This window comes from Drosophila bipectinata, chromosome 2R (genome assembly GCF_030179905.1).
Source record: "Drosophila bipectinata strain 14024-0381.07 chromosome 2R, DbipHiC1v2, whole genome shotgun sequence".
Lineage (NCBI taxonomy): Eukaryota > Metazoa > Arthropoda > Insecta > Diptera > Drosophilidae > Drosophila > Drosophila bipectinata.
Genome location: NC_091737.1, coordinates 19,740,587 through 19,755,510, shown reverse-complemented (window position 1 = coordinate 19,755,510; position 14,924 = coordinate 19,740,587). Strand labels below are relative to the sequence as shown.

Sequence of the window (14,924 nt, the reverse complement as noted above, 5' to 3'; positions counted from 1 at the left end):
GGAGCTTACTCAGAGCGGAGGCGCCCACGTACCGCTCGGCTAGACGATGTTGCCACAAACATGGCGATCGTGTGCTGACTAATCAGTGTCAGATGCTATTCAAATTTTAATTTATCCGTGCATCCGACACCCATGTTTGGTTAGCCAATTTGAGTTTGGCTTTATGACCGTCCTGCCCCGGTTGTTGTCGCTTGGGAAGTTCGTGCATCTTTCTGTCAAGACTGCCGGCAGTCATCAGACACATGTTTTTATTTCTTTTTTTTCGGCCACTTTCACAAAAGATCGATGCTACATCGATGGATCGATCGATCGAGTTGCGTGTTGTGTTTATTGGCTTATTGAACTCTCCGGTGCGGTCTTCGTGGCAGCCAAACCTGGCCAGCATACCGGCCTACGCATCCGTCAGATACTCTTTGCACGCAAAGATACAAATACACACATCCAGAGTTACATACAGGCGCGGCGCCGAAACCTACGCTCTGACGCTTTGGCTTTTTTTTTTTGTTGGTTTTTGGTTTTTGTTTTTGCGAAGGCGAAGGTGTTGTTGCCTCTCGCTCCCACTGGTATGGGGTCCAAAGCTCCGACGACCGAAAACCCACAAACGCTCCGATCCGCTGCTGCCGCTTTCGGCCGGCAGCGCACAGATAGTCGGTCGAAAGCGGTTCCAGACGCGATCAGTACGTTTTGAGTTGTGCTTCGCGACGGTTGGTGATCTTAAAAAAGTGCTCCGAACACGAACAGGGTCTATATAGTATACAGTAGTACAGTGCCTGGTCCGTATAGTCTCTCCCCGGTTTTGTATCGCTTTTTTGGCATCTAAGCAGTGTATCTGTGTAGCTGTATCTTGAACTGCTCCCCACCGCGCTGCATCCGAGACTCTCTCCCCCCCGACCCCAACGGGTATTCTGGTGTGTGTGTGAGAGTGCCTAGCTTTTAGCTGGCACCGTTGAGTTATTGTTGTTTTTGGTGCTTCAACTTGAACTATGGGTCGCGTGTTCGTGTGCGTATTATAAATATTGTGTATATATATTTAAAAATAAGTATTTCGACATTCCACGGCGGTGGAAAGTATGTGACACATCAGTCCAGATCCCAACAACCACGTCCCATTCACATCGCACACAAGTATATATATATTATTATTAGTACGAGTGCCAAAAAGCAACGAACCGAGCAATTATTGTGATTAATAGCAACGAAAAATAACGAAAAACGACCTCAAATCAGCTGCCAAAGGCCATTGAAAAGCCATAATCCAACCAGGTGCATTATTTACGGCTCTCTTGTAGTGATTACCTCATCCGTGTCAGAGCTCAGCCAGCAAAATGGTATCAAAAAGCAATAAAAAGAAACAAGTGTCTCACCAGCACCAGCAGCAACAGCAACAACATCAGCAACAACCAGCAACATCTACCACAACAACATCGTCGTCGGCCTCGGCCACTAAGCTGACAAAAAAGCTGGGACCCGATGCGTTCGCCACTTTGGCAACCAACCAGAGCTCCACCACCATGGAGCACGAATCGGTGTCCTACGGCGAGCCAGTGGCCGGCACTTCGACTGACACTATGCCGGCTGCTGGAGTCAGGAGCTATAGCAGCCGAAGCAGCAGGAGCAAGGCATCGCAGTCCCAGTCTTCGTCCTCCTACGTAGAGCAATCTCAGGTGCAACACAGTAGCAGCAGCAGCAGCATCAGCAAGATCTCCAGGGACTATGCCAACGAGAAGATCATTTCATCGATTGATCTGCTCGAAAGCGAAAAGAAAGATCCAGTATTCTCGGTGCCGATCGAGGTGGTGGAGATCACAACACCCACGCTATCCGTCTCCGCCAGCGGGGGCAGTGTCTCGAAAATGTACACGTCGTCCTCGTCGATGTCTTCCAGCCAGAAGCTCCAGCAGCAGTTTGAGTCCACAACCAGTTCCAGTCTACGGAGCGCCAACGAAACGCTCATTGGCAGCGAGAGAGCCGACACGGCTACCGGTATGACATCATCCGGGCCGAGGAAACAGGTTGGCTTCGATACAGACACCAAGACAATGACAAACACCACCAGCAGTAGCAGCAGCACAAAAACAAGCACAAACATCAACATCAGCAACCTGAAGAGCAGCACTTCGACCAGCTCCAACGGCGGTGTTATTCATTTGAGCGAATCTCAGAGCGTGCCAAAGCTGCCGCCAAGCAGCGGAACAGCTGATGGAACCATCAACGCATCGGTGACGTCGCCGCCAGCGGCAGGCACCCGCCCCGAACCGGTTGCCGCGACGTCTGGCGCGACCACAACAAAGGCGACGACGTCATCGACGTCCACGCGCCGCAACGATAAACTGGAAGTGGAGGAGGCGAACACTGGCCGACACCGCACCGATAGGCTCAGCACAGCTGTTGACACGGCTACGTCATCGTCGTCCAAGTCCAACAAGGAGGTCAGCGAGAGCACACTCCTCCAGAGCTCGAGCAGCAGCAAACAGTCCAAGTCCACGTCCAAGAAGGAGGTGTACGACGTGAAGACCAAAACCTGGACGGAGTACAGCGATGGTAGCACCCAGGGCCCAAACAAGAGTCGTCCTGCCTTCGAGCGTTATGTCAGCAAGGAGACGGATGGTAGCAGCAAAGTAACCTACAAGAAGAAGATATACGACAGACGCAACAATCGGTGGCGCGTTGTGGATGAACGGACGGTGGATAGCACCGCTGACCCGGGCTATCCTGAAATAGTGGATGATGTCATTAATACAACAACCACCACCTACACCACCAAGGTGTACGACACGAAGCTCGGCAAGTGGACGGTCGTGGACGAGAAGTCGTTCACTGATACGAAAGCTTTCGTGCCCAATGACATTGCTCGTGAAATCGAGAAAGATAATACCGATGTTGCAAACATAACGACTACCACAGAGGTAACAAAGGTAAGTCATTGATTGTGCGTGCGGTCGGCCTAACATACAGAATAGACCGTTCCTCCAACCAGACCCAGACCCAGACACAGGCCTGTTGGTTTTTTGGGTGTGTGCCCCTCCAGAGAGCACCTTTGATATTGAGGTATTTTTCCCACAGATTTTCGATGCAAGCATCAACGACTGGCGCGTCCTAGACGAAAAGGTTCACACGGATGTCATTGAGAAGATCGTAGAGGCTCCCAAGAAGACCATATACGTGGACGAGTTTGTGGAGATTGAGAAGAACACCTCGATTTCGGAGAATAATGAGAACATAACCCTGAACCTGAACGAAACATCGAAACACAAAAATATTACCGAAAATATTTATGATGAAATCGATTATGTGCGGACTGATAAGCAACGCCTAGGCGACTCAAGAACCGTGAGTAGATTAGTTAAGAACTTAAACAGGAAAGCCTAACTAATTTTTACATTAAACACACATGGTTGAGTAACTAAACATTAGAGGAAAACTATTCCAAATTCTTTAATTTAATTAGTTTCTTCTTTTTTTTTGAAATAATGATGCAATTCTAATGGAAACTTTAACAAGATAATGTCAAAAAAGTGATTCTTCAACCAAGAAGATAAGGCTTTAAATAAAATTTTTTTGGTTTAAAAGATAAAGATATGTTTGAATTCCTATTCGATTGTCTCAAAAGCTTCAAGACCTATAAAAGTTATAATTATCTAAATTAAAGATATAATTTCCTCTAATTTTCCTTCTTTAGCGTGGAGTCGCAAAGAACAAGGTTTCCACTCACAGCGAAAGATGCATTTGTGAAATTTGCACATGCGGGTATGTTCAGAGTCTTTTATATTTATATAGTGCCACTACTACCAAAGTTCTTGTCTTTTAGACGTCATCATTGCTCATCTAGCACAACCAAATCTACCGAAAAAACGATCATTCAAACAGACGGCAAGTGTAATTAACTTTAAAAGAATATATTTAAATAATAATTTTTCTAAATATTTATTCTGTAGATACTGTCGACGAAGCATACACGAGGATACGTACGAATACCTGGTCAAAAAAAGATAATGAAAACATTCCCAAGCCAAACGAAGACATTCTAGTGGATTATATAGTCATAAAGAAGCCAGAAGACAATTTGAAGCCGGAAGGAGAATTTATAATACCTCAAAAGGAGCCATATAGACCGGGGGAGAAGCGCGAGAAAATTGTACATACAGACAACCTTCGTACTGAGGGAGAAATGACTTTTGTCGAGAAAGAGGAATACCAATACGCTGTTCGTCCCGGATATGTTAAGCCCACGGATAATCTTAAGCCCGAAGGAGAATTCTTCAGTCCTCGGAAGCCAGAATATGTTCCGGGAGAAAGGCCTACACAAGTTCGCCATCCCGACAATCTTAAACCAGAGGGCGAGTTTTATTCTCCCGAGAAGCCTGGTTACACGCCAGCCGACCGCCCAATCCAAAAGCGGCCTGTCGACAATCTTAAACCAGAGGGAGAATTCGAAAGTCCGGAAAAACCTACTTACAGGCCAGCGGAGAGACCTCAAAAAATCATCCGGTCTGACAATTTGCGTACTGAGGGGGAAATGACATTTGTGGAGCGGGAGGAGTACCAATACGTCACAAGACCCGGACAAGTCAAGCCAACAGATAACCTAAAGCCTGAAGGAGAATTCTATAGCCCCGAAAAACCGAAATACAAGCCAGGCGAGCGACCAACTCAAGTAAGACACGAGGACAACCTCCGCCCAGAAGGGGAATTCTACACTCCAGAAAAGCCAGGATTTAGACCATCTGAGAGACCAACTCAAAAGAGACCCCAAGACAACTTAAAACCAGAGGGAGATTTCTACAGCCCAGAGAAACAACAGTACCAGCCTGGCGAACGGCCCTCTCAAGTACGACCAGAAGACAACCTTCGACCGGAAGGCGAGTTCTACACTCCGGAGAAACCTGGATTCCGACCTGCAGAAAGACCCGTACAAAAAAGACCAGAGGATAACTTGAGGCCTGAAGGCGAGTTTGTAAAGCCTGAGAAACAGGTGTACAAGCCAGCTGAAAAGACGGAAAGGATTATTCGCAAGGACAATCTCCGAACTGAGGGAGAAATGACTTTTGTCGAAAGGGAAGAGTATCACTATGTGGTGCGCCCCGACCAAGTTAAGCCCACTGATAATCTCAAACCCGAAGGAGAATTCTACAGTCCAGAGAAACCGAAATACAAGCCTGGCGAACGTCCTTCTCAAGTACGCCCAGAGGACAATCTTCGACCAGAGGGAGAGTTCTACACTCCGGAGAAACCTGGATTCCGCCCTGCAGAGAGACCTGTTCAAAAGAAACCTGAGGATAACCTTAAACCCGAGGGAGAATTCTACAGCCCGGAAAAGCCCAAATACCGGCCCGGAGAACGACCTTCTCAAGTACGCCCAGAGGACAATCTTCGACCAGAGGGAGAGTTCTACACTCCGGAGAAACCTGGTTTCCGCCCTGCAGAGAGACCTGTTCAAAAGAAGCCTGAGGATAACTTAAAGCCCGAAGGCGAGTTTGTAAAGCCTGAGAAACAGGTGTACAAGCCTGCTGAGAAGACGGAAAAGATTATTCGCAAGGACAATCTCAGAACTGAGGGAGAAATGACTTTTGTCGAAAGGGAAGAGTATCAATATGTTGTTCGTCCTGAACAAGTAAAGCCGACTGATAATCTCAAACCCGAAGGAGAATTCTATAGTCCAGAGAAACCGAAATACAAGCCTGGCGAACGTCCTTCTCAAGTACGCCCAGAGGACAATCTTCGACCAGAGGGAGAGTTCTACACTCCGGAGAAACCTGGATTCCGCCCTGCAGAGAGACCTGTTCAAAAGAAACCTGAGGATAACCTTAAACCCGAGGGAGACTTCTACAGTCCAGAGAAACCGAAATACAAGCCTGGCGAACGTCCTTCTCAAGTACGCCCAGAGGACAATCTTCGACCAGAGGGAGAGTTCTACACTCCGGAGAAACCTGGTTTCCGCCCAGCAGAGAGACCCGTTCAAAAGAAACCAGAGGATAACCTTAAACCCGAGGGAGACTTCTACAGTCCAGAGAAACCCAAATACCGGCCCGGAGAACGACCTTCTCAAGTACGCCCAGAGGACAATCTTCGACCAGAGGGAGAGTTCTACACTCCGGAGAAACCTGGTTTCCGCCCTGCAGAGAGACCTGTTCAAAAGAAGCCTGAGGATAACTTAAAGCCCGAAGGCGAGTTTGTAAAGCCTGAGAAACAGGTGTACAAGCCTGCTGAGAAGACGGAAAAGATTATTCGCAAGGACAATCTCAGAACTGAGGGAGAAATGACTTTTGTCGAAAGGGAAGAGTATCAATATGTTGTTCGTCCTGAACAAGTAAAGCCGACTGATAATCTCAAACCCGAAGGAGAATTCTATAGTCCAGAGAAACCGAAATACAAGCCTGGCGAACGTCCTTCTCAAGTACGCCCAGAGGACAATCTTCGACCAGAGGGAGAGTTCTACACTCCGGAGAAACCTGGATTCCGCCCTGCAGAGAGACCTGTTCAAAAGAAACCTGAGGATAACCTTAAACCCGAGGGAGACTTCTACAGTCCAGAGAAACCGAAATACAAGCCTGGCGAACGTCCTTCTCAAGTACGCCCAGAGGACAATCTTCGACCGGAAGGCGAGTTCTACACTCCGGAGAAACCTGGTTTCCGCCCAGCAGAGAGACCTGTTCAAAAGAAGCCTGAGGATAACCTTAAACCCGAGGGAGACTTCTACAGTCCAGAGAAACCCAAATACCGGCCCGGAGAACGACCTTCTCAAGTACGCCCAGAGGACAATCTTCGACCAGAGGGAGAGTTCTACACTCCGGAGAAACCTGGTTTCCGCCCTGCAGAGAGACCTGTTCAAAAGAAGCCTGAGGATAACTTAAAGCCCGAAGGCGAGTTTGTAAAGCCTGAGAAACAGGTGTACAAGCCTGCTGAGAAGACGGAAAAGATTATTCGCAAGGACAATCTCAGAACTGAGGGAGAAATTACTTTTGTCGAAAGGGAAGAGTATCAATATGTTGTTCGTCCTGAACAAGTAAAGCCGACTGATAATCTCAAACCCGAAGGAGAATTCTATAGTCCAGAGAAACCGAAATACAAGCCTGGCGAACGTCCTTCTCAAGTACGCCCAGAGGACAATCTTCGACCGGAAGGCGAGTTCTACACTCCGGAGAAACCTGGTTTCCGCCCTGCAGAGAGACCTGTACAAAAGAAACCTGAGGATAACCTTAAACCCGAGGGAGACTTCTACAGTCCAGAGAAACCCAAATACCGGCCCGGAGAACGACCATCTCAAGTACGCCCAGAGGACAATCTTCGACCAGAGGGAGAGTTCTACACTCCGGAGAAACCTGGATTCCGCCCTGCAGAGAGACCGGTTCAAAAGAAACCAGAGGATAACCTTAAACCCGAGGGAGACTTCTACAGTCCAGAGAAACCAAAATACCGGCCCGGAGAACGACCTTCTCAAGTACGCCCAGAGGACAATCTTCGACCAGAGGGAGAGTTCTACACTCCGGAGAAACCTGGTTTCCGCCCAGCAGAGAGACCCGTTCAAAAGAAACCTGAGGATAACCTTAAACCCGAGGGAGACTTCTACAGCCCGGAAAAGCCCAAATACCGGCCCGGAGAACGACCTTCTCAAGTACGCCCAGAGGACAATCTTCGACCAGAGGGAGAGTTCTACACTCCGGAGAAACCTGGATTCCGCCCTGCAGAGAAACCTGTTCAAAAGAAGCCTGAGGATAACCTTAAACCCGAGGGAGACTTCTACAGCCCGGAAAAGCCCAAATACCGGCCCGGAGAACGACCATCTCAAGTACGCCCAGAGGACAATCTTCGACCGGAAGGCGAGTTCTACACTCCGGAGAAACCTGGTTTCCGCCCAGCAGAGAGACCTGTTCAAAAGAAACCTGAGGATAACCTTAAACCCGAGGGAGACTTCTACAGTCCAGAGAAACCGAAATACAAGCCTGGCGAACGTCCTTCTCAAGTACGCCCAGAGGACAATCTTCGACCAGAGGGAGAGTTCTACACTCCGGAGAAACCTGGTTTCCGCCCAGCAGAGAGACCCGTTCAAAAGAAACCAGAGGATAACCTTAAACCCGAGGGAGACTTCTACAGTCCAGAGAAACCCAAATACCGGCCCGGAGAACGACCTTCTCAAGTACGCCCAGAGGACAATCTTCGACCAGAGGGAGAGTTCTACACTCCGGAGAAACCTGGTTTCCGCCCTGCAGAGAGACCTGTTCAAAAGAAGCCTGAGGATAACTTAAAGCCCGAAGGCGAGTTTGTAAAGCCTGAGAAACAGGTGTACAAGCCTGCTGAGAAGACGGAAAAGATTATTCGCAAGGACAATCTCAGAACTGAGGGAGAAATGACTTTTGTCGAAAGGGAAGAGTATCAATATGTTGTTCGTCCTGAACAAGTAAAGCCGACTGATAATCTCAAACCCGAAGGAGAATTCTATAGTCCAGAGAAACCGAAATACAAGCCTGGCGAACGTCCTTCTCAAGTACGCCCAGAGGACAATCTTCGACCAGAGGGAGAGTTCTACACTCCGGAGAAACCTGGTTTCCGCCCAGCAGAGAGACCCGTTCAAAAGAAGCCTGAGGATAACCTTAAACCCGAGGGAGACTTCTACAGTCCAGAGAAACCCAAATACCGGCCCGGAGAACGACCTTCTCAAGTACGCCCAGAGGACAATCTTCGACCTGAGGGAGAGTTCTACACTCCGGAGAAACCTGGATTCCGCCCTGCAGAGAGACCTGTTCAAAAGAAGCCTGAGGATAACTTAAAGCCCGAAGGCGAGTTTGTAAAGCCTGAGAAACAGGTGTACAAGCCTGCTGAGAAGACGGAAAAGATTATTCGCAAGGACAATCTCAGAACTGAGGGAGAAATGACTTTTGTCGAAAGGGAAGAGTATCAATATGTTGTTCGTCCTGAACAAGTAAAGCCGACTGATAATCTCAAACCCGAAGGAGAATTCTATAGTCCAGAGAAACCGAAATACAAGCCTGGCGAACGTCCTTCTCAAGTACGCCCAGAGGACAATCTTCGACCGGAAGGCGAATTCTACACTCCGGAGAAACCTGGTTTCCGCCCTGCAGAGAGACCTGTACAAAAGAAACCTGAGGATAACCTTAAACCCGAGGGAGACTTCTACAGTCCAGAGAAACCGAAATACAAGCCTGGCGAACGTCCTTCTCAAGTACGCCCAGAGGACAATCTTCGACCAGAGGGAGAGTTCTACACTCCGGAGAAAACTGGATTCCGCCCTGCAGAGAGACCCGTTCAAAAGAAACCAGAGGATAACCTTAAACCCGAGGGAGACTTCTACAGCCCGGAAAAGCCCAAATACCGGCCCGGAGAACGACCTTCTCAAGTACGCCCAGAGGACAATCTTCGACCAGAGGGAGAGTTCTACACTCCGGAGAAAACTGGATTCCGCCCTGCAGAGAGACCTGTTCAAAAGAAGCCTGAGGATAACTTAAAGCCCGAAGGCGAGTTTGTAAAGCCTGAGAAACAGGTGTACAAGCCTGCTGAGAAGACGGAAAAGATTATTCGCAAGGACAATCTCAGAACTGAGGGAGAAATGACGTTTGTCGAAAGGGAAGAGTATCAATATGTTGTTCGTCCTGAACAAGTAAAGCCGACTGATAATCTCAAACCCGAAGGAGAATTCTATAGTCCAGAGAAACCGAAATACAAGCCTGGCGAACGTCCTTCTCAAGTACGCCCAGAGGACAATCTTCGACCAGAGGGAGAGTTCTACACTCCGGAGAAACCTGGATTCCGCCCTGCAGAGAGACCTGTTCAAAAGAAACCTGAGGATAACCTTAAACCCGAGGGAGACTTCTACAGTCCAGAGAAACCGAAATACAAGCCTGGCGAACGTCCTTCTCAAGTACGCCCAGAGGACAATCTTCGACCAGAGGGAGAGTTCTACACTCCGGAGAAACCTGGTTTCCGCCCAGCAGAGAGACCCGTTCAAAAGAAACCAGAGGATAACCTTAAACCCGAGGGAGACTTCTACAGCCCGGAAAAGCCCAAATACCGGCCCGGAGAACGACCTTCTCAAGTACGCCCAGAGGACAATCTTCGACCAGAGGGAGAGTTCTACACTCCGGAGAAAACTGGATTCCGCCCTGCAGAGAGACCTGTTCAAAAGAAGCCTGAGGATAACCTTAAACCCGAGGGAGACTTCTACAGTCCAGAGAAACCCAAATACCGGCCCGGAGAACGACCTTCTCAAGTACGCCCAGAGGACAATCTTCGACCTGAGGGAGAGTTCTACACTCCGGAGAAACCTGGATTCCGCCCTGCAGAGAGACCTGTTCAAAAGAAGCCTGAGGATAACTTAAAGCCCGAAGGCGAGTTTGTAAAGCCTGAGAAACAGGTGTACAAGCCTGCTGAGAAGACGGAAAAGATTATTCGCAAGGACAATCTCAGAACTGAGGGAGAAATGACTTTTGTCGAAAGGGAAGAGTATCAATATGTTGTTCGTCCTGAACAAGTAAAGCCGACTGATAATCTCAAACCCGAAGGAGAATTCTATAGTCCAGAGAAACCGAAATACAAGCCTGGCGAACGTCCTTCTCAAGTACGCCCAGAGGACAATCTTCGACCAGAGGGAGAGTTCTACACTCCGGAGAAACCTGGATTCCGCCCTGCAGAGAGACCTGTTCAAAAGAAGCCTGAGGATAACTTAAAGCCCGAAGGCGAGTTTGTAAAGCCTGAGAAACAGGTGTACAAGCCTGCTGAGAAGACGGAAAAGATTATTCGCAAGGACAATCTCAGAACTGAGGGAGAAATGACTTTTGTCGAAAGGGAAGAGTATCAATATGTTGTTCGTCCTGAACAAGTAAAGCCGACTGATAATCTCAAACCCGAAGGAGAATTCTATAGTCCAGAGAAACCGAAATACAAGCCTGGCGAACGTCCTTCTCAAGTACGCCCAGAGGACAATCTTCGACCAGAGGGAGAGTTCTACACTCCGGAGAAACCTGGATTCCGCCCTGCAGAGAGACCTGTTCAAAAGAAGCCTGAGGATAACTTAAAGCCCGAAGGCGAGTTTGTAAAGCCTGAGAAACAGGTGTACAAGCCTGCTGAGAAGACGGAAAAGATTATTCGCAAGGACAATCTCAGAACTGAGGGAGAAATGACTTTTGTCGAAAGGGAAGAGTATCAATATGTTGTTCGTCCTGAACAAGTAAAGCCGACTGATAATCTCAAACCCGAAGGAGAATTCTATAGTCCAGAGAAACCGAAATACAAGCCTGGCGAACGTCCTTCTCAAGTACGCCCAGAGGACAATCTTCGACCAGAGGGAGAGTTCTACACTCCGGAGAAACCTGGATTCCGCCCTGCAGAGAGACCTGTTCAAAAGAAACCTGAGGATAACCTTAAACCCGAGGGAGACTTCTACAGTCCAGAGAAACCGAAATACAAGCCTGGCGAACGTCCTTCTCAAGTACGCCCAGAGGACAATCTTCGACCAGAGGGAGAGTTCTACACTCCGGAAAAACCTGGATTCCGCCCTGCAGAGAGACCTGTTCAAAAGAAACCTGAGGATAACCTTAAACCCGAGGGAGACTTCTACAGCCCAGAGAAACCGAAATACAAGCCTGGCGAACGTCCTTCTCAAGTACGCCCAGAGGACAATCTTCGACCAGAGGGAGAGTTCTACACTCCGGAAAAACCTGGATTCCGCCCTGCAGAGAGACCTGTTCAAAAGAAACCTGAGGATAACCTTAAACCCGAGGGAGACTTCTACAGTCCAGAGAAACCGAAATACAAGCCTGGCGAACGTCCTTCTCAAGTACGCCCAGAGGACAATCTTCGACCAGAGGGAGAGTTCTACACTCCGGAGAAACCTGGTTTCCGCCCAGCAGAGCGACCTGTTCAAAAGAAGCCTGAGGATAACTTGAAGCCAGAAGGAGACTTCTACAGCCCAGAGAAACAGAAGTACAAGCCTGGCGAACGTCCATCTCAAGTACGGCCGGAGGACAACCTTCGTCCTGAAGGAGAATTCTACGCTCCGGAGAAACCTGGCTTCCGTCCAGCGGAGAGACCTGTTCAAAAGAAGCCTGAAGATAACTTGAAGCCCGAGGGCGAGTTTGTGAAGCCAGAAAAACAGGTGTATAAGCCTGCAGTAAGGATTGAGAAAATCATCCGAAAGGATAACTTGCGTACTGAGGGCGATATGACATTTTTGGAAAAGAAAGAATATCAGTATGTTGTTAGACCCGAACAAGTTAAGCCGTCGGATAACCTAAGACCAGAGGGAGAATTCTTCAGTCCGGAGAAACCGAAATACCAGCCCGGAGAACGCGTTACTGTTATTAAACAGAAAGACAATTTGAAAGTAGAGGGAGAATTTTTCGTCCGAGAAAAGCAGGACTTTACACCTGCCGAGCGGCCTAAGCAAAAGAAGCCCCATGATAACTTGAGGCCGGAGGGTGAGATGGTACTACCAGAAAAGGAGAAGTATAAGCCGGCTGATAAGGTCACCAGAGTTATTCATAAAGATAACCTCCGCACTGAGGGAGAAATGACCTTCACCGAAAAGACGGAATACCAACATGTCGTTCGACCCACTCCTGTTAAGCCTGAGGATAATCTCAAAACGACCGGCAAATTTTATGTTCCTGAAAAGACGAGCGTTACCAATGGGGAGCGCCCCGAGCCAGTAAGACCGAAAGACAATCTGAAACCAGAAGGTGTTATGTACACTCCAGAGAAACCGAAGTATGAGCCTGCATCCCGACCAGAACAGAAGAAATACGTTGATAATTTGAAACCAGAGGGTAAGATGCACATTCCGGAAAAAGAAGCTTTCAAGCCTGCGGACAGGGTCAAGACAGTTATAAGAAAGGACAACTTGAAGACCGAAGGAGAAATGACCTTCACCCAAAAGGAGGAATATCATCATGTTAAGCGACCAGAACAAGTTAAGCCTACCGACAATCTCAAGGTCGAAGGTGAATTCTACACACCCAACAAGACTACCTTCAGGCCTGCCGAGCGGCCCGTCCAGAAGAAGCCGAAGGATAACCTGAAACCAGAAGGAGAGTTTTACAAGAGAACCGATCGAAGTGAGACGGATAGCACAACTCTGGAAACAATCAAGAGAGAAACACCCAAACGTCCCGTCGATAACCTAAAGATGGAGGGTTCTATGACAGTGACCAGGAAAGATGACTACAAAGCTACCACTAACAAAACAACTGTTGAAAGGACACAGCGCACTCAGAAATATAAGCACAATAGTTCTTCGATTACTTTGGGAAGTGATACTGCCATCCTCAAGACCACCAATCAGATGAATTACGTTTCTGGCAAAGATGCTGTTAAGCAGGTCGATTCGAATAGTCAGAATCCTGTGGATGGCTTGATTGTGGTCTCCACGAAGAAGGTAACTACTGTCGTCGGAGGGCGTCATAAGAAAGAACCCGAAACCGAATATGTCAAGAGGCCAGCGAAAATCAACGTCATTGAGAATGTGGCCAAAAACACCACAACCACAAACATTGAGAACACTCAAAATATCCACAAAGAAACAACATCGATGCAACGAAATCACAACCTTGTCCAGAATGCATCATTGACAACGGATACATCCAAGATTGCAATCGAGAGTGACCGTGGTCAAGTCACAAACAAAGTTGGAGGAGAAACCACCACACGAGTGGTGGCAGGAGGTTCATCATCCAACATTGTGACCGGGGATTCATCGTCAACCCGAGTCGTGTCAGGAGGTTCATCATCCAATATTGTAACCGGGGATTCATCGTCAACCCGAGTAGTGTCCGGCAGGACTATAACCCGCAACACCACAGAGGATACTACTTCAAGAGTCGTATCTGGCAGAAACGTCTCCAGCAATATAACTGGCGACACAACGACGCGTGTGGTTTCTGACAGGAATGCCTCTAACAATATAATCGGAGACTCTGGAAGTAGGACTACCCAAAACAATATTGTCTCCGGTGGCTCAACATCCCACATGTCCTCTTCAAAACACTTCCATCACAGGAAGAGCGAGTTCTCCTCCGAGGCCGATGTGTCCAACACAATATTCCACCGCAAGAGCGTGACCTCTGACTCGAATACGGCCAATGGTAGCCTGACCTCCAACGGCAAGATGCAGCGCAAAAGTATTCTGAATCTGCACGAGCAACCCTCCAGCAGTGCTACTTATGGCGGGGATCGGCAAAGCTACAGCAGTATCCACCGGCAGAATCGGGAATCGGATTTGAACAGCAGCTTCTCCACCGAGCGCCGCAGCTGCAGTGTTCACAAGGAAAACCGAGAGCACAACACGAAGAACTCATCCTCCATGTCTCGAATTATCTCTGGTGGGGGCAGTAGCGCCGATACCAGATCGAATGTGGAACGGACAACAGTGACACGCACCCACATATCCGGGGGCGGGGGCATCGATTTTCCATCTCAATCTCACTCCCATGTCGGCAGCCATGTGACACGTCACCGTGGCGGCCAGCATGTGTCCAGCTCCAGTGGCGGCATCGATTTCCCCTCCTACAGCGCCCACAGCCACACCGAACGTGTGGTCACCCGTCGCGGCAATCAGTCCTCCATTAGCCTCGGCAACGACAAGTTCACCGGCTCCAGTATGTACAAGAGCGAATATATAACTGCCCCGACATCGACGTGTGCTGTGCACAAGATAAAGCAAGGTGCATTCCAACATACCAGGAGTACTCAAGAACACAAGTTCTTCAAGACCTCAAACTAATCCCGAAATCAGATAAATCCCAGCTACGATTATATACATATCTTTTGCCTCACTAATATCCATATCCCATAATAACGATAATATAGTGCCTAAGCTTCCATGACAATATGTGTGTTTTATACAAACCATAAAGATTAACAATAAACGTAATTTTTTCAAAGCAATATTATCCTTCATTTTTTATAAAAAAAACGCA

At 48.3% G+C, this 14,924-nt stretch overlaps 1 protein-coding gene across 4 annotated transcripts; it reads left to right on the top strand.

Moving 5' to 3' along the window:
• The first annotated feature begins 673 nt into the window (after positions 1 to 673).
• Sdb (SAXO downstream of blistered) lies at positions 674 to 14,884 on the top strand. 4 transcript variants are annotated; one of them, XM_070279092.1, is made up of 7 exons: positions 674 to 2,915; positions 3,064 to 3,330; positions 3,680 to 3,747; positions 3,809 to 3,870; positions 3,936 to 7,667; positions 7,842 to 9,805; positions 10,328 to 14,884. In XM_070279092.1, exons 1-7 carry the CDS (start codon positions 1,326 to 1,328, stop codon positions 14,726 to 14,728), a joined length of 12,084 nt encoding a protein of 4,027 aa, XP_070135193.1. In that variant the 5' UTR covers positions 674 to 1,325; the 3' UTR covers positions 14,729 to 14,884. The 4 variants fall into 4 exon arrangements, with proteins under 4 accessions (XP_070135193.1, XP_070135194.1, XP_070135192.1 ...); XM_070279093.1 differs by having other exon boundaries at positions 3,936 to 8,537; positions 8,712 to 9,805; XM_070279094.1 differs by having other exon boundaries at positions 675 to 2,915; positions 3,936 to 7,082; positions 7,605 to 9,805.
• The last annotated feature ends 40 nt before the right edge of the window (positions 14,885 to 14,924 follow it).

Bases quoted from the DNA above. Each gene is read 5' to 3' on its own strand.
- Sdb (XM_070279091.1), top strand. From the start codon at position 1,326: ATGGTATCAAAAAGCAATAAAAAGAAACAAGTGTCTCACCAGCACCAG. The intron at 3,748-3,808 runs GTATGTTCAGAG...CTTGTCTTTTAG, and splicing joins TGTGAAATTTGCACATGCGG to ACGTCATCATTGCTCATCTA. The intron at 3,871-3,935 runs GCAAGTGTAATT...TTTATTCTGTAG, and splicing joins AACGATCATTCAAACAGACG to ATACTGTCGACGAAGCATAC.